Source organism: Macrobrachium nipponense, chromosome 1, assembly GCF_015104395.2.
Source record: "Macrobrachium nipponense isolate FS-2020 chromosome 1, ASM1510439v2, whole genome shotgun sequence".
Lineage (NCBI taxonomy): Eukaryota > Metazoa > Arthropoda > Malacostraca > Decapoda > Palaemonidae > Macrobrachium > Macrobrachium nipponense.
Genome location: NC_087200.1, coordinates 120,857,362 through 120,876,773, shown reverse-complemented (window position 1 = coordinate 120,876,773; position 19,412 = coordinate 120,857,362). Strand labels below are relative to the sequence as shown.

At 43.7% G+C, this 19,412-nt stretch overlaps 2 protein-coding genes across 2 annotated transcripts in view; one reads left to right on the top strand and one right to left on the bottom strand.

The window, feature by feature from the left end:
- Positions 1–19,412, bottom strand: part of LOC135219589 (stomatin-like protein 2, mitochondrial) — a 187,012-nt gene that overhangs the window by 98,390 nt on the left and 69,210 nt on the right. The gene's annotated exons all lie outside the window — the stretch shown is intronic.
- The window catches only part of LOC135220276 (stomatin-like protein 2, mitochondrial), a 50,822-nt gene continuing 46,111 nt past the window's right edge, over positions 14,702–19,412 (top strand). The window contains exon 1 of the mRNA XM_064257535.1: positions 14,702–14,798. Within this exon, the coding sequence (XP_064113605.1) occupies positions 14,794–14,798 (5 nt within the window). The 5' untranslated portion in view covers positions 14,702–14,793. The remainder of the gene's footprint in view (positions 14,799–19,412) is intronic.

The following is a 19,412-nucleotide window of genomic DNA, read 5'->3' as shown; positions in this document are numbered from 1 at the left end:
AAGATTATGTGAGGGATAGCTCGAGCAAAATAGGGATACTGAAATTACTAATTTGTTCTTTTCCAGCTCCCTGCCTGTTCCAGAATCCAGCCCCTAACCGGTGCTGGGGGTTATGGCGGGATCCGCAAGCCCACAGGGCAGGATCCGCTGTCCCCCTGGTGCGGGCAGCAGCGTGTTGGCAGCAGATTCCCCTTCCCTCGATGTGTAAGTTCTCAGGATGATAAAAACTTAGGTCAGATATAGACGAGTAGGGATAATAGGCTACATAGTGTTTAGTTTATGAAGAGAAGTGCAGGCTTCTTCGGCGGGTCGGGTTTCTATTAAAAGTAGTAGTTTTTAGAGGCACAGTGTCCTTAGAGCATCTTTAGGCTTTTTTTTTCCTGCTTTGAGTTCCTTGCATCAGAAGCTTTTAGGCCAGGTTGGTTTTTCGATATGCTCCCCTTCGTCTTTAAGGTTACTTTCCTCTACGTATACGATACCGATAATTGTTAATATCAACTAATCCGTTCAATGCATATGACTTACGATATTCAGTATGAAGAGAAATCGATAAAATTACTACGGTAGCCTAGTGTTCACGATGATATATCGTATGCATATTCAGTAGCCTAGCCTAACCTAAAGTATTCGCTGTACAACAAAATATCGGTAGTTATTTTTATATTGGCTAACCGCTGTAGGCTTAAGGCATTCTTGACTTCGGATAATTTCAATACAGGTGTAATTGAAAACGAACGAGAATCCGATCTGAGGATAATTAATATTAATGTAATCGAACAGAATGAAGATCGGATTCTGTCCGACTAAAGCATTATAATTGTATTATGTGTATCATCATATTGGCGTAGTATAAAACACTAAACTCGGCAGTCATTCACGTCTGAATCAGCGGATGACGAATACGGGGTTTTTGCGTCGCCGTAATCCATCTCATTCTTCTCCTGATTTCACTAAAATGACTAACGTAACAACACTCTCACTTATGCCAAGTTTGTACAACGTCTTAAAGGAGACGTGTCTTCAACTTGTTGACATATTTTAATATAGTCAATGAGGTATCTATCTTGGGGCATATACTAACAGAGGTCAGATATAAGGATTGTATGTATGACGTCTTCATACGTTTAACAGATTATTGCGTCAGTATTTACATTGAGCTTATGTCAATTAAAGTTACAAATTATTACCAGTCGTATTATCAAATTACAATGACAACTAAATTAAATATTAGGCCTAATAAGTTTAATTTAATTACCTTTAAATATTTATTTTATTACTTTTTAATTAAATTACAATTACACTAGCTTGTCGTCAAACAGCACTATTGTAAGGAGGTGTGGTTTAGACAGACAAGGATGCCGGGGCTAGTCTATTTTTTTTTTTTCTCCTTGGCTTCAGATTCACCATATCACTTGGTCTCGGCTATGTTTTTTGTCCTTAGTTAGCATATTAATGAATATCTGGATACTTAACTTATGTAACGAAGTCATACTGTTTCGTCTTACGATGTAATTTAAGACCAAAACTTGACTGATAACGTCTCATTGGAAGCTAGTTTTTTTCCCTCGGGTTAGATGGCGTTATTTAGGATTCCGTTCGTTTTTCACTCGTTTTCATAGGTATTACGAACCTTACACTTTATATACGTTATTAATCCTTTGTCTGTGTGAAAACAACAGTATGAGCTCTTTCATGCTATTAGTTTCTTTTACCACGGCTGCGTTGAATTCATATCAAAGCTCGGGACTTCTGTCCAGGTTGCTGATGAACGTAATTTTTGCCTTATTAGCTTCAGCTGCTATCGGATCGATTACTGTCAACACGCTGATCAATACAATAAAGTGATGTTTTTTATAGGAGTTCGATCGCATTAGCAAACAAGTTCTCGTTCGGTTGTTCATAGCTGTAGGAGTTATAAGAGTATTATCGTTAAGAAATAATACCCTTTTAACAAAAATTGCTGCAATTTGCAGGGAGGTGGAGATATAGACGATCGTAATTTCTCTCTCTCTCTCCTCTCTCTCTCTCTCTCTCTCTCTCTCTCTCTCTCTCTCTCTCATCTCTCTCTCTCTCTCTCTCTCTCTCTCTCTCTCTTTTTTTTCCCTGATTTATCTCTCTCTCTCTTTTCCCTGATTTTATATTCTCTCTTTATCCTAGACGAAACTTTGTGTTTCTCTCTCTCTCTCTCTCTCTCTCCCACTCGTCTCTATCTCTCTCCCCTCTCTCTCTCTCCCTCGTCCCCTCATCTCTCTCTCTCTCCCTCTCTCTCACTTTTCCTATTTCATATTATCTCCATATTTTCTCTCATCCTATTTTCCACGCTCTCCTAACACTGACTCATTGTGCAACAGATGGTTTTTCTTCCTTTCACACCTTTTCAAACTTTCTCAATTTCCCTTCAGCGCTGACTGACACCTCATAGGTCCCAATACTCGGCCTTTGGCCTAAATTCTATTTTTAAACCCAACAATCTTGCTGTCTGAGTTAGTATTAGAGTAGGGAGCGACTATTAGGAATATGTATAAGGTATTCATGATATGATATATCACAAGAGGATTTTAAGTATTAGGACAGATAGGGAAAGAACATGTCTAGGTCTATCTGAGGGTATTCTTTCAAGTGCCAACCAGGCAGAGTACAGACAGGCAGGTACAACACTACAAGAGGACATCACTACGATCGACGACACCGTCGCAGACGCACCGATGGACATGGTTGTCTCCTCCGTACATGAGAGGCCTAAGGCCACATGGGAGGTCTTCAGTTAACCTCCATACATGAGAGGCCGAGAGCCACATAGGAGGTCTTCAGATTCCCTCCATACATGAGAGGCCGAGAGCCACAGGGAGGTCTTCAGATTCCCTCCATACATGAGAGGACCGAGAGCCACATGGGAGGTCTTCAGTTTTTCCTCTACTCAGGTGAGGCACATAGCCAGCTGAGAGGAAACAGGTTTGTATCCCTTCCGCACTCAATGAGTTTTGACCTTAGGGTAGAGGTGCAGGGAGTTTTTCCCTCCACATATGGCAGGCCTAGAAGGCCACACATGGGAGATTAGCTTGGACGAGTGGACAAATGAACTTGAGACTGACTCGCGTACTCAATTATATTGACTGACAACTAGTACAGTGGAGGGCCGGGCAGATTTGATTCCCCACCTCCAAATTAATGTTGTTAATCGGGCTAGTTCAGGTGTTCAGGGGGTGTATTGCAATATGAAGTTTTTATTGTAAAACTAATATTGTAATACCTACCTGAACACCTGAATGATTCCCACCCTCCTCCCCTCTCATACAGAGTTATTGAGTTATGATTGACGTGAGAGGGCAGGTGTGACCGGCCCGTGAGGCAGGGCTACTAGCGGTGGGCTGGTAACTAGGTAACGAGGGTGTTTGCCAGGAGATTGGCAACACTGATCGTTTATTTTAACCAAAGATTTGGTAAATTTTTAATAAATGATGGTTCGGGCTGGTAAGTGACCAGGGCTAGTTCAGGTGTTCAGGTAGGTATTACAATATTAGTTTTACAATAAAAACTTCATTTCTGTTGGGGACGACGGAGTCTTAACTAAGTATATATCTGCCAGGTAAGTATGTATGAAACTTTATTGTATCATAACAATATCATTTTTCTTAGGATTTTTGACAATGTTTCGGCTTACGACGATTTTCGGCTAACGACGTGTCTCAAGAACGGAACCCCCGTCGTAACCTGCGGACTGCCTTTATCTTGAAACTGATATATTAGGACTGAAATGCTCGACTTTAAGAACGTCGAGGTGTTGAAATAGGCAGGTAATCCTGTAAGCCACTTTATGTTTACTTCTGCACTCTCTCCACTATGGTGTCTAGCATCACCGATGAGCGCAGATTGTAAATTACTATGTGACATCTCTTCTCAGGTGTCGGGCGAGGTGAAACATGAATGTTGGGCTCCGGTCCAGCGGCCAAATGAGAGGTTCTTCTCTTCTTTCTGCTTGTTTGTATCTGCCAGCTGCCAGACCCCTAATCTACGATGGGGGGGTTGGAGGGGGAGAGATAGGGTGGGGAGGATCACGAGGGCTGGTAATCATCACCGGAGATCTATCTTCCACCGGAGGCACTGGGGAGGGAGAAGAGGTTGGGAGATAAACAGTCCCCTCAGAACGGTCTATAGGTGATGGGGGCACTTCTGTGTTGCTGGAAGGCGAGGAAAAACTGGATGCCACATTCATAGGAGTCAGGTGGCTATCTGTGCGATTGTCTATCGATCCCTGCACTCCTTTGATCGCATCCCAGATCCGTGTGAGAATGTTTGTTTCCACCATTTTAGGACTGTCTAGGGATTCCTGTAGTCCTTTGATCACGTCCCAGACTCTTGATGATTTATCATTTGTCTCCTCGATTTTTCCAAGTTTGTTCCAATTATTTCTGAGAGGGATTTTGCTGTTTGGAAGGCATTTTCTGCCGTGTGGTACACCGCAGGCAGGGTTAGGTCAGCAGGCCCCTTTGGAGGTAGATTGTAAGGGTCATCGGCGTAGATTTCCACCAAGCAGGTCCTTAGCCACTTAGTGAATTATAAATGAATTTTCTTGTGAGAGGACAAGTTTTTTGTGGATCGCTCCTTGAGAAGCTCTCTGGTATCAGATCTTTGCATTTCGTATATGCAATGTTGATTTCCTCATTGGAGAAGACATCACTGACAGATTGTATAGTGGACTCGATGTTGGAACGGTTTGATTGGTATTGTATAAAGACAGTTGTTTGCGAGTACGGAACTTGTGTGTGGGGCACAGGCACCGATAGGTGCCAGGGTCACTTGCTCAACGGTTGGAGGTTGGTCGGATGACATTTTTGTGGTAAGGGAAGGGTCAAGCACTAACACATACACAGCATTCTTTTACCCATTTCCCAGGACCAATAGGCCTCGAGTAACTGTGATTTGAAAGATTTCTCAGGCACTGATTGGAGCAGAAAGAATATTAGTATATCTGCAATTGCACAACACTCTCCGGCTTACACGCTGGGTATTACGTGGAGACACTATTAACACATTGCTTACTATAAGAGGTATAATCACCAAGGGCAAAAAATGCTTCTTTTCTGTGAAGAATTGCAAGAGAGACCTCCAACACGTCTGTCACCACACACCAACATCACCCTTCAAAATGCGGGTGTCATGTCATGACTACGTCTCAGATGTGCAATCATTCGGCATCTTGTTGATGAGTCAGAAACTTCATGATCTCCTACCCTTTGGACTTTGTATGATTGATCCAGATCAGCCATTACTTTGTTCCTATTGGCCTTGTGTTGCTGTACCTAAGAAGGATCGACACCCTTCATTGGGTATCGATACTTCCAATGCAGAAGTGTCCGAGTCTTTGGGATCATGAGGAACTTCCCTGCAGTTGGATACGTCCACTGTTCACTCTCTCAGAGAGCAAGTAGTGCCAGTGGCTGGGTACTTTTCATCACTCCAAAGAATATGTCAAACCAGAAGATAGATGCGGTCTCATTACAACCACATTTATATCTTTCTTCCTTTGGGTCTGCCTACAGGTCCTTGGAAACTTTTCCTTGGACCGGTGGTGGATGTTCACAAGTTGTGTTTGCTTACCCAGCTCCGTCAAGAGGACAAGTTGCATCTCGCCTATGGTATGCAGTTTTAGAATTAAAAATGATGTGAGAGTGACTGGCCTCTCCACCTTCCCCTCCTCGTCCTTCTACTCCTCATCCTTCAGGTTGAGGATAGGACTCGAACATACACTTACTGGTTGGGCGGTTGATGCGGTAAGCTTGCACATCGAATTTCCTTTCTATTTTTCTTATCAGAATCATAGAAGCAATCTCGCTCCTTCCTCTACCAAGGGGAGGAAGGAGACTGGCAATATTGCAAACCCTTCGTAGAACTGCATTAATGCTTCCAACTCTAAATATTCTTCCCAGACCTTTTTTGGATGAGTCATGATTCCTCACTCTTTTCAAAAAGGTCCAGAAGTCTGACTCTTGATCATGCAGCTCCTATCAAGTTGTCAGAGACAGGGCACTCCTCTTCGCTTCGTACAACCAGGAGGAATAGCCCAGGTGTGCTGAACTCCAGTCAGTTCTAGAGGCTCAGTCACATTCCTCCCACCAATCAGTGGGTCTTCCTAATGTAAAGGACCGAGGGTTTGTATATCATGTAGGAACAAATCACAATTTTTGAAAGTAAATTGTATTTTTCCTAACTATACAAACCTGAGGTCCTTTACATTAATGCCCACCTCATGCCACCCCTCAATCTGAAACCTGGTCCGAAAGGTAAAGTGGAGTGTTTACATTCGGGCAGGCAGCCCTATCCGCCTACCAGACAGTAGTTACTGCCTAACCACCTTGATCAAGAATTTAATAGCTGTATTCCAGCATATGAAAGTAATTCACCTAATGTAAAGGATCTCAGGTTTGTATAGTTAGGAAAAAATACAATTTACTTTCAAAAATTGTGATTTTTTGTTTCCTTATAGTATTCTGAAATTTACTGTACTTTCATATGCAATTTTTTTTTTTAACCAGGCATGGGTTGTTGAAAGAATGGGAAAATTCCATCGTGTCCTTGAACCAGGGATAAACATACTGATACCAGTCTTAGATAGAGTGAGATATGTACAGAGTCTTAAGGAAATAGCAATAGATGTTCCTAAACAAGCAGCTATTACATCAGGTGGGTAGAAGTATGATACTGAATATTTGAAATGATCTATATACCTTTTGATGCTCAATAATTATAGAAAAATTGGTTTATGTCCTAGGATTGTGAAAAGTGTAAAATTTTACATAATAACTTACTAAGTAACTTACTAAGCAGTTACATAGCTGAAATCTTTCTACCTCAGCTGTCCAAAATTCATATTTCGCGATGGCACTGCCATTTCTGGTGTAGGTAAACAGGACCTGCCCACTTTCGGGATAGTTAGATACAAATTAGCAGAACCTCCTAATTCGTTTTCTGCTGGCTCCCTGTTAACATCGGGTATCTTGCTTCATCTTTTAGATATTTTCCAAGAATTTGATGAAGTATTTTTATCTTGAATGGTGTCTTTGCTTGTTAGCTTATTAGCCGAGATTAGCTTTTGTGCTTGCCATTATTATGTCAGACTCCAGCTCTTCTGGAATTCGGCACTGCACCAAAGGATGTAGGACCTGGTTATTTAAATTTACTTATGATATTCATGCCAAGTGTATCAAGTGTACAGAGCAAAAGTGCTCTAAAGATCTAATGTGCTCAGAATGTCAAGGGTGGGATGATAACCAATGGAAGTTTATAGGTCTCAGTTGGAGAAATTAGAGAAGGATAGGAAGAGGAAGGCGGCTCTTAGAGCCGAAGGAAGAGCTAGTCTTGAAGCCACTATTCCTTTACTTGCAGAGTTAGAGGATAACACTTTTCTTTCCACTCCTGCTCCTCCTGTATCAATCATCCTATACCCTCCTTCATCTTTACCACGGACTCCTTTGCCAGGTTCCCATGCCTTTGATCTGAATGCCATTGCCAGCCTCAAATGTAGGTTTGACAGAAAGTTCAAGTGTTTAGCTAATTCCATAATAAATTAGGGGCTTTTGTTAGAGTGTTTGTGGACAAAGTATCAAGTGACAGTGCAATAAATTGTTAGTGCAGTGTCGGAGGGGGTGGCTGTTCATCCCACCAGTTCTAGACGAAAGCCCCTGTCCTACTCCCCCGCACCAGGGAGAAGACATACCGAAGGTCCAAGGGAGGCTGGTGGGGCTTGCCCACGGGCAGTCACTCTCTCTTCGTTGTCAGTTGCAAGAACTGATGGGGATTTTATAGAAGACCTCTTCAACCAAGAATGAAGATGCTTTATCTCTAGTGTCATCTGAGGAAGAAAAGACCGAACAAGACCACTCCTTCCTCTGCCTACTCTTCGCTACTTTTTTTTAGCCTACTTTTCAGAATTTTTCAAACCTGCTCCTCCGAGTTCCCTGACCTGTACCTTTCTAATGAGGAAAAAATCAAGTTGGTTCTCTTTTCATCGTCCAAGAAAGTGCTCAGAGAAGTAGACGAGTGGTTGGCTACAAAGAGAGAGGTAGGGAAGGTGTCTTTTGCTTTTCCCCTGTCCAAACTACTCAAGAAGACTGGAGAAGCTTCTTCTTTGGGAGTTTCTGTCTCCTCCTAGGGAGACTTCTCCGGCTTATTGATTCTGCTCGATGTTCGGCTTTTGCCGCAAAAGTTATGTTTTTGTCACCAGAAGTGGACCACCTGGTGAGGAATCTGATTAAATTGCTTGAAATTTTTAGCTTCTGAGAGTGCTAGCGAGGAAAATAGAAGATTGCCCTGTCCTCACTGAAGACTTCACTGCAGACTGGTTGGGTCTTATCCCGTGCAGATAAGGCAGTCAGGGATGGTTCTGCTGAATTTTCTTCTCTGTTCTCGATGGGCACTCTCAAGAAGCGGGAGTAGTGGTGCTCCTTCGCCACCAAGGGAGTTACAACAACTCAGAAATCAGCACTCTTATTCTTCCCCTTGGATAAGAACCATCTTTGCCCACAAGAAACTGTCAAGGAAATTCTTTCGGCTATACAGATCGACTTTACAGAAAAAGTCAACCAGCGACTTGCTTGTGCAATTGACTAAATGCCCAAAGGATCCTTCTGCAACTTCTAGCGCAAAGTTTTTCTCCCCCTTACAACCTCAACCTTTTCAAGGGGCAAGATCCAGACCACAGTCAAGACCTCGTTCCAATCTGCGACTCCCCTCAAGCTAGTGACGAAAACTTTAATCAAGTCAGGTAAATGAGTTAGCTGTCCTTCATGCCCCCATCGAAGTGAGACTTCACCTTTTTCGGGAAGAGTGGAGTCAAAGGGGTGCAGAAGCTTGGGTTGTCCAAGTATCGAGGGAGGGTTTCATCATCCCCTTCTCAGAGAGGCCTCCCTTGTCTAGGTCACCGATCACCTTAGCGGCATACTTGGTAGGATCCGAGAAGTTTTCAGCCCATTTCCGAAAGGTCGAGTCATTAATTCGCAAGATGACAATAGAAGTATGAGATCATTTGACAGAGGGGTTTTACAACACTCTTTGTAATTTCTAAGTCATTTGGGGGGAGCTGGAGGCCTGACCTGGACATCAGTGCCTTAAGTGCTTTTGTTATGAAGACCACCTTTCATATGGAAATGAACAGCTACCAAGGGGACTGGATGGTATCCCTGGATATTTAAGACACATACTTCGACATACCAATCCACCCATCCTCAAGGAAGTTCCTGCAGTTTGTCTTTTGAGGCAAGATTTTCCAATTTCAGGCACAGTGCTTTGGTCTGTCCACAACCCCTCAAGTTTTCACTCGGGTACTCTCTCCTCTGGGCAAGTGGCTTCATCTAGGAATTAACATATCCTCATATTCTTATACTTATATACTTAGACAACTGGCTTTTCCGATCCTCATTGCAGCAACAGTGTGTAAGGACTTGAAGACTAACTCAACAATTGGACATTTTAATAAATACCCAGATGTCTCAGATGACACCATCCTAACAGATTGTATATTTGGGAATGAAACTGGACAGTCAAGCTTTTCATGTTTCTTGACAATTCCTAACCGTGATGAATTGTACAGCTCTGCAGTGGATGAGCTTATAAGGAACACTGGCCTTGATAGAGCAATTTGTGAATCTGGGAAGACCTCACATGAGGCCTCTTCAGTTCTATTACCTTAGATCAAACTGGTGTCAGAAAGCCCAGCCGAAATCAGTAGTATTCTCGATATCGAAGGAAATAAGAGATCTCAGTTAGTGGTCGTCAGAGGAAAAACTTCAAGAATTAATTTCCTTCTTTCCTTTGAACCCCATCCTAGAGTTTTACTCCATGTTGGATATAGGTTGGGGAGCTCTGTTGGGAGATTGACAGGTTTTGGGGAAGTGGACGTCTGACCAGCGATCCCTTCACAGCAACATCAAGGAACTTTTGGCGATTTTCCTGGGACTTCAAGCATTTCTCACCTAGCCACAGGAAAGATAGTGGCAATTTATTCAGACAACACTGCAGTGCTGTCATATGTACAAAAGCAAGGGGGAACCCACTGTTTCTCCCTTTATGAGGTAGCCAGGAATCTCCTTCTCTGGGCAGACTGGAACCAGATAAAACTTTTTCCTCGTTTTATTCAAGGGAGAATGAACGTTGTGGCGGATGAATTGAGTTGCTCTCACCAAGTTCTACCAACAGAATGAACTCTAGATGTAAAAGTATGACTGGATATGTGGAGGTTATGGGAAAAGCCTTTGACCTCTTTGCTACCTCACGAAACAATTGACTTCCCCTCTTTTGCTCCCCCGTTCCAGATCCCTTAGCCTGGACAACGGACACGTTGTTAATGAACTGGACGGGTCTCGATGTTTATGCTTTTTCACCGGTCGGCGTAATCAAGGAAGTGATAAACAATCTCTCATCATACCCAAACGTCTCCATGACTCTAGTAGCTCTGTTTTGGCCCAGGAAAGAGTGGTTTCCAGACCTACTAGAACTCATAGTGGACTTCCCGAGACTCCTGCCACAAAGACAGTCTGCTCAGACAGCCCCACTTCCTCAGATTCCATGGATTGTCCGCTCCAGCCCTGACAGGATTCATACTGTCAGGAGTTTCCTTAGAGCAAATGGATTTTTAAGAATAGCTGCAGAAGCTATTGCTAAAGCCAGAGGATCTCCTCTTGCAAACTCTTTCAATGAAAATGGTCTATTTTCAGAGGATGGTGTAAAGAAAATTACATTTCTTCTTCTGAGATAACTGTAACTCAGCTGGCAGACTTTTATTTATCTGAGAAATACGAGGAAGTTGTCATCCACTATTAAAGGATATAGGTCTGTGCTAAGCTCGTTCTTCAGGCATAGGGGCCCAGACCTTTCCACTAACCAAGCTATGTATAAGCAACCTTATTAGATCGTTCAATACTGCAAAAGTGATAAGATCAGATGTAGTGGCATGGAACTTGGATGCGGTATTAAAATGGCTCTTGTTCTCTGCCTTTGATCCTTTACACTCGACTTCTCTTTGGAATCTCACCAAAAAGACTGTTTTTAGAAGTGTTAGCGACACCTAAACATGGTGAGATTCAGGCAATGGACAAGAGAGTAGGATTCAATCAAGGAGAAACTGTCTGCTCTCTCACTCTCTCTCCCTGTCTTTCCTCGCCAAGAATGAGAACTCGGCTGACCCTTGGCCTTGCTCATCCGTTATCAAGAACCTAATGGACGTCCTCGGTCCAGAAGAAGAGAGGCTCCCATATCCAAGTAAGGGCTCTTAAGTATTACATCAATAGAACTGAAAAGATCAGGAGACCAACAAACAATCTTTGAGCTCAGTTGAAGAATCCATTTCATGTCCCCGTTTCTTTCCAAGAATGCTTTTTTCTTTTTATTGCGAAGCCTTATCATTTGAAGCTTCATTCGTAACTTCAAGAAGACACTCTTTCTAATTTTAAGCAGTCCAAAAACACATGAGGTTTGAGCAGTAGCCACTTCATTAGCTTTTTGCCACAGTATGTCTTTGGCCTTGACTCTGCAGTCAACTTTCTAGAGGTCAAAGTCAATCTTTGCATCTCATTATCTCAAGGACGTCGAAACAACTATTGAAAATTGCAATACGTTAGGGACTATATCCGTGAATGGCAAGGTATTAGGAGAGGAGGCATAAGGGACTGTCTGTCCCTTATTCTATCTCCTTGCCTTATGTTAAGGTGTTTTGAGTATTTGGGGGAAGCCTGGGGGTACAATGTACCCAGAGTACCCTCCAGTTCTTATTTTAGTGGTTTGGGTGGTGGTTTTTAATTTAGTGTAGGTGTTAATGTTGTTGTTTTTTCTGGTTTATGCTCAGGGTAAGGGCAGTGTCTTTTCTTTGTCATACATCAGTGTACTGCCTTGGCTGCAAAATCCCCACTAAGTAGAAGCTATTCATTGTCAATACTATGATTTAAGAAAGCACCACCCAGAGGCAGGAATCACCTGCAGTGGTTCTCATAACAGGTAAGGTACAATAAGCATTTTTGCAATGCCAGCAGTATCTACAGTAGTGCCTCAGGTTACGAAATTAATCCGTTCTGAAGCGGTCTTGGTAACCTGATTTTTTCGTATCCATAACTACGTTTTACATATAAATTGCCTAATTGGTTCCAAGCCGTATAAAAACACCACAGTAAATTTTATAATGAAACTAAATTGAACAATAAACAATGAAATACAACAATTTGGACCAGTCAATACCTAACCTAACCGTTACTGTACCTGTAAATAAAGACACTTAACTTTATGAAACATTAAAAAATGGCAGAAAACATTAACACTAAACTTTACGAAACACATTAACAAATACTTCTTGATTATCTCCATCATCATCTCTATAGAAAGCATCCTCTTCTTTCCGTGAGGTTTAGCAACATTATTGGGACCCATGGCTAATAACGTAAGTAATTAAGTTCACACTCACCACGATAAATAACTTACAGTACAACAAAAGCAGAATCACTAACACGAATTTACGTTAACGAACGAAATCTACGTGTGTACGATAATGCTGCTGAAACAAAATGGTCGCGGAACTCCCTTACGTAGATGCATGATGGGATAGATGCTGACCAATAGGCGAGCAGGATCTTACAGCAGTAACTAGCATCAGGAACCAATGGGATAGCGGGAGGATGGTGGCGAGTCTACTGAGTTGCTGGCGTGCGAGTTATAATTGTTCTCGGCAGCCCGGGCAAACCTCGGACTTTACAGTACACCCTTTCGCAACCTGAATTATTTTCGTACACAGTAGCAAAAAAATCTTCGTCTTTGCCTTTGTAACCTGGATTTTTCGTACGTAGGGACTTTCTTATGTAGGGTATGACTGTATTTCAAAGTCATTATCTTCTCTATAATAGTGATTTGGAGTAGTTAGTCCGTGATTCCCACCACCATGTAATGTGGAATCAGCTATGTAGCTGCTTGGTAAGTTACTTATGTAAAAATGACATTTTTATGATAAAACTAAGTTTTACATAATACAGTAGTACTCGAGATACGAAAGGCTCAACTTACAAAAAACTCGAGATACGAAAGCCAATACGAAAAATCTAACTGCTCTACATACGAAAAGTTTTCAAGATACGAAAGGTTTCTGAAAGTCCGAGATTCGCCCGGATAACAATTTTGAAAATCGCGCCGCGCGCCGCCATCTTAGTACTAGTAGGCTCGCCACCATCCTCCTGCTCTCCATTGGTTCCTGATGCTAGTCGCGGCCATGAAATCCTTCTCTCCTATTGGCCAGCGTCCCTCCCATCATGCATCTACTATGTACACGTGGGTGGCGTGCTTCGGCCACTCTCGTATCCAGCATTGTTATAGTACGCACGCAGTATTCGTTTTCAGGATCGTCAATGTGTATGTTATTTAAAAAAAAAAAGTGACCAAGATCTCTCACATGGGATAAGTGATCAAGGTCTCTCTCATGGGATAACTGGAAACTTTGCAAGGTTGGTAGAATATCCACTCCCTGCTGAACAGAGGGTGTAGACCAATCCTTTACAACATGCATACCAGTACGTATAATTAAGGCACTTCAGTTTATGTTGAAGGTCAGCAGCCGAACATTCAGTACCCCAATCAGTTGCAGAGAGAGCATTTGGTTGAACAGGGTTTGGATGGACACCAGGGGCAACGGTCATGAGGTGCAAAAAAAAGAACCAAGTGATAAAAAACAGAAAGTTGAAATTCTGTATATAAAAAAAAAAAAAAAAAAACCAAAAAAAAATGTAAAGAAAAAAAAAGTAAAAAAAAAAGTTAAAAATCAAAAAAAGAAAAAAAAACGGCAGAAATGAAAGCCACTTTTCATAAAGTTCAATCATTTGTAGAAGACACCCCAAAAAAAAAAGGCTCACACAGGAACATTGTGTACGTATATTTTTTAAAGTGTACGTACGTACGTACATATGGTGTACAAAAGAAAAAAAAAGGCAGAAATTAAAGCCGCTTTTCATAAAGTGCAATCATTTGTAGAAGACACCCCCGAAAAGGCTCACAGGAACATAGTGAAAGTAGGCTGAAGCAATCTTCCTTGGATAGTTACGTATGTACGTAGCCTCACTCGACAAAGTAAGCTTCCACATTTTACGTACAAGTATTATTTCTTGTTACCATGTACACTAATATACACTTTATTTACAGGATATATTTTGCATTTTTTTATTAATTTAGGTATTGAATGGTCCAAATTTGTTGTAGTATTTCATTGTTTATAGTCAATTTAGCTTTATTATGAAATTTACTGGGGTGTTTTTGGAGGGCTTGGAACGGATTAGCCATTTTACATGTAAAATGTGGTCCAAGATACTAAAACCTCATGATACGAAAGGTGCCTCGGAATGGATTAATTTCGTATCTCGAGGTACTATTGTACTTACCAAGCAGTTACATAATCAAAGCTCTCCCTCCCTACAGTTGGATGTTTTGAAGAAAATGAATTTGGGGGGGGTCTGCTAATTTGTTGTACCCAACAATCCCAAAAGTGGGTGGGTCCTGTTCACCTACACTAGCGATGGCAGCGCCACTGCGAAATTTGAATTTTGGACTGCCAAGGTAGAAAGCTTTCAGCTATGTAGTAACTGCTTGGTACAAAGTATTATGTAAAATTTAGTTTTATCATAAAAATATCATGTTTGTTAATAATGTTTGGCATTTCAGATAAGTAACTCTGAGTATTGATGGGTGTTGTACTTGAGAATTTCTTGACCCACTCGTGCTAGCTATGGAGTGGAGGACCCTGAATTTGCTATCACACAACTAGCTCAGACTACAATGAGGTAAGAACTTTAACTTACTTGATTGTGAAGCCACAGTTTTCTCTCAGCAATTATATTTTAATTAAAAAGCAAAAATATTTTTCATATTAACCCTTAAACACCGATTGGACGTATTAAACTTCAACGAAAATTGTCTGTTGGGTGCCGTATTGACGTATGAAACGTCGACGCAAAAAAAGTTTTTAAAAATTTGCGGAAAAATAGTTATAGGCCTACTTGGCGAAACTTTTGTATCACGCACCTTGAGGGATGCTGGGAGTTCACAGATCAAGCTGTTCTTTTGTTTACAATTGTTACCCAGGCGCGCAAGCACGAATTTCTTTCTTCTCACACTAAAAAGCATCAGCGACACATCTCGGAAATTATTTCGTCACTTTGACATCATTTCTGGGCTCAGCTCGTGTCGCTGCGCGAAATATCCTTTAATCTATTATTTCTAGGGTAAATGTACTAACACATACCAGAGAATAAATAAATAAAGAATAAAAAGGTCAGTACAACTGACTCGCTCACCCTCCAAGAGGGTGTCGGTATGAACACTATGGCGAGTGAGACCACTACCACGAGCCGAATGCCAATAGAAATCTCCCACTACAAAATCCCCACAAGAGGAGAGCCGACCCACAGAGTGGGCAGCAACTACTACTACTCCATCCCATGCTGCCGACTGCTGCGCCTCTGGTGGCCATCCTTTTCAGTTAGCGCACACGATACACACGTGCCCTTTTTTACTCTGTGTTTTTTGTGCCCTTTTCTTTGGATTTCTTTATCATGGAGCGTGCAGCCATCGCAGCAGCTAAGTTAAGTACTCAGTGTTTATTGCTATTTGGTTTTTTCCGGCCCTGAGCCCGTATTTGCCGTTTTTTAGGTATAAATACGAACTCTAGGTCGGAAGCATGGCAGCATGTTCTGCCTCGTGGTGGGTTCGTTCTTGGTCACCCATACCCAGAACATCCCCTTACTTAAGTACGCTCTATTTTAATCATCCGCTTTGTTTAGGGTACGGTCTACACGGTTTTGTCATGCATGCATGTCGTTTACCTTATGTAGGCTCCTTCCATCCAGACCCTAGCCACGGCTCTTAGTATCGGCCTCGGCTAGCTTTGAGTGGTAGACTTTCCTTCGGGTTAATCGTACACTCCTGGATTTTTTCTCCTACTATTTTGTTTTCTTTCTTTCATATTATTCATTTGAATTATTTTTTATGTTATTTGTTTAGGTTAGTTAGGCGTCTGGCTTTGTTTAGCCTAGGTGTTGGCCCATGGGCCTTTATGCTACCGCTCTTCAGTTCGGTTGCTTCCCGATAGCATCTCTCTGATCAGCTGGTTATGTTCTAGGCTATGTTGTCCATTGTTTTGTACCTTACCGCCCATGGTCACTACGTGATCACGGGGCAGCCAGACGCCTGTCCAGTCACCTTCCACCCCCTCCCGCTCTTCCATAGAGTGCTCGGGGGGGTGGGTCGGTCTGCCCATGCTCGCTCCGCATACCCGAGCCCGCCTCCCTCTCTCACCCCCAGGCGGAGGGAGTAGAGGGACGGAACAGACCCAGACTGGACTCGACCTCTCCGGCTTCTCGGTCCGGCCGGATGGTAAGGTGGGGGGGGACTGGCCTTTCCCCCCTCCGTTGCTACTCCGTCGCTCCGTTGCTAGCCCGAGTCTGTAGTCCTCTCGCTCTTTCCCACCTTACTAGGGCTCCTTTACTACCGGAGACCTGGCATCCAGCGGAAAGGTGCTAGTCCACCCAGCAGGGTGGACCGGGGCAGACAGTTGGTCCCTCTAACCACTCCGTCTCGCTGAGTTACGACACTCCGCCACGCACTGGACTTAGTCCGGTACGTTCGAGTTTTATAGGTTTAAGATCTATTTCGTTAAACTATTAAGTTTATCTTAAGCTACCTTAAACCATCCCCCCTCCCTTACCTGTTTCACCGGATCTCTCCGGGGTTATAGCCTATTCAGGCGATAAGGGAGGGGTTATGCCAAATTTTTTCCGAGCTCGGCATGCAACGGAGTTCCTCTGTCCTTTAGCCTGTAAGTGAGAGTCTTTAAGATACTCATGTGTCTTTTCACTTACAGACCACCAACTGTGAGCATCCGGATGCGCCGCCACACTTCAAGACCCATGTGGACATGAAGTTTGCCGGTCCCATGCTCCAATGCGCGACTCCGCACGGGGACATTCCAGGTCTGGTACCACGAGACGTGTACCATCTGTTATGACCTGGTGAGCCAGCTCTTAGACGGGCGGGGTAAGTATTCAACTCGTTAACTGGTCTTCATTTGTTATAGTGCTTAAGTTTTTACATTAATCCCTAACTTAAGATAAAATTCATGGGGTTTTGTAGCCCCTATAATTTTAAGTTAAGCTTTTAAATTGGTTTAGTTTTAAGTTTAATCTTAAAATCTAATCAATACCCTCTCTTCCAGGCTCCGGCTGTGAGGGATACCGCACTGGCAACCCTGCGGGCCTGGTCGGCGGTTTTGGGAAGAACGCCGCCAAGGGTATGCCCTACATTCTTGAGAAGAAGTTGGCGGTACTAATCTTCCCCGGAGGCAAGGCTACAGGCTACGTCGACCCAGCAGAGGCGGCCCCGACTATCGCTTTCATCCAGCAAACAGCTGGCCTGCCCTCGCTTGGACGGACCAAGGCCAGGACATCTCCTCGGAAGTCGCGACGCTTGATATTAATGTTGAAACCTATGGTAGGTGTAGACGACCTGTTGGTCGAGGTAAGTACGTTGGACACCCAAGGGATGCCCTTGGGTGCTACTGGATCTTCTAACCCCTGCAACCTCTCCATCCTTCCAAGGCTTTACGGTAATGAACTTTATACTTCTCCTGACGCTTCCGTTAGACCCCAAGGTCAAAGGTCAAGCAGTTGAAAACCTTGACGAAGACGTCGTCGTCGTCTAAAAGTCGGCGTCGGCGTCATCTTCCTCTCGTAAGTCTCCCGGCTAGGAATCCCGGAGCAGAGAGATCTAAAGCTTCTGGGTCCGGCTCTAAGTCCTCTAGGAGTATATCCTCCAGGGAGAGATCTCATACTCCAGCGGAGTCGTCAGTTCCGCTTCCTTTGGTTCCGGTTCAGAGCCACCCTTCCACCTCCGCAGCAGCTCCGGCTTTGGACTCCAACGCTGGTCTGTTGCAACAAGTGGGCGATCTGGTTGGTTCTCTGAAGAACAGCATGGAACAAATGATCTCCCGGTTGTCTGATAGGATCACCTCTCAGGACAACATTATAGCCGGACTTTAGCCAAGCTCCACTAGCCTCTTCTCCATCTTTCAGCACAGGTGGAGCCCAATACCCCGTATGACTCTCTACCTCCGTCCGTTCTCAATGAACAACCCTTGGAGAGTAGCGTCATACGGCCCCTTCCAGGACGGGCTTATCTCTATCCCGGAATGTGGAAACTCGGAGGATTGAAGACTTCGAGTTCTACCCGGAAGACCTTCAGCCTCCGTTTCATCGGCTACGCCAGGCTCAACCGCTACGCAGCTCACCGCTCAGCATGACTCGGGACGATAAGGTACCAAAGGAGACAGTCCTCTATTCACGAGACCAGGCTCAGAGAGAATGGCTCAGGTGTCTAGAGGACATGGATTGTTCCAAACACGAAAATCCAACCTTTTAAGAGTCCGTTTACGATCTTTACGATGGAAAGAGAGTACCCCGCTCCCTTTCTTGACAAAAGATCGCGACAACCACCATTCAGCAGCCCAGAAGGGGGATTCCATGCTTCAGCTGAAGGAAGCAGATCCTACGTCTTCCTTTACTTCCTTCAGCCGGTGAATTGTGGGAAGATTTGCCCAACACCTTCTCAGCTGGCAAACTCAAACCAGGACTGTGCTATGGAGCAGTTTGGTGAGAAGCTACCTAGGCTTCCCGATAGCCACCTTATTCAGGCGGAATTCGATTCCAAATCGCGGTTAGCCAGATCCATTAATTCCATGGCTATGACCGAGGTGGCTACCATTGCCTATGGATCGGAGCCACTCTTTAAGCTTCTTACCAAATCTTTGACTCAAACGGTGCAGTCGGATATGTTTGAGTTCGCCACTGCTAGGACGAATTGTAGGAGGCATGTCCTACAAGAAGCAACAATTCGGCACGAGCTGAATAAGTTGCTTACGTCAAGCATCTGGGGAGCAGACCTCTTCCCAGAAGAATGGTGAAGGAGGTTCAAGCAGAGGCTACGAGATTGAACCAAAGCCTTAAAAGACCGTTGGGGTCGTTACGGCCCAAAAAGACGACAGGATCAAGCCGGTAAGGGTAAGGCTCAAAGGAAGCCCAGACGTTGCCAGCCCTACCAGAAGAAGCAGCCACCACGCTTTTCTCAGCAGGTTCCGGCTGTTCCCTTGGTGCAAACAGCCCAACCCTCTACCTCAAAGCTCAATCGCAGCCGATTTATGTTATCTACCCTCAGCCTCAACCCTCCACCTCTTACGCTCTCTCTCCAGCCTACAATCAGGTCTTCGAGGGTCAAGCTTCCCAGAAGTATGACCGCTCGGGTAAGGGAGGCAGAGGTAAGCGATCCTTTCGTGGGAGAGGATCGGGAGGGGTCCCTTTAATAGAGGCAAACATTTCAGGGAGGCCGAGGAGGCTACCAAAACCAAT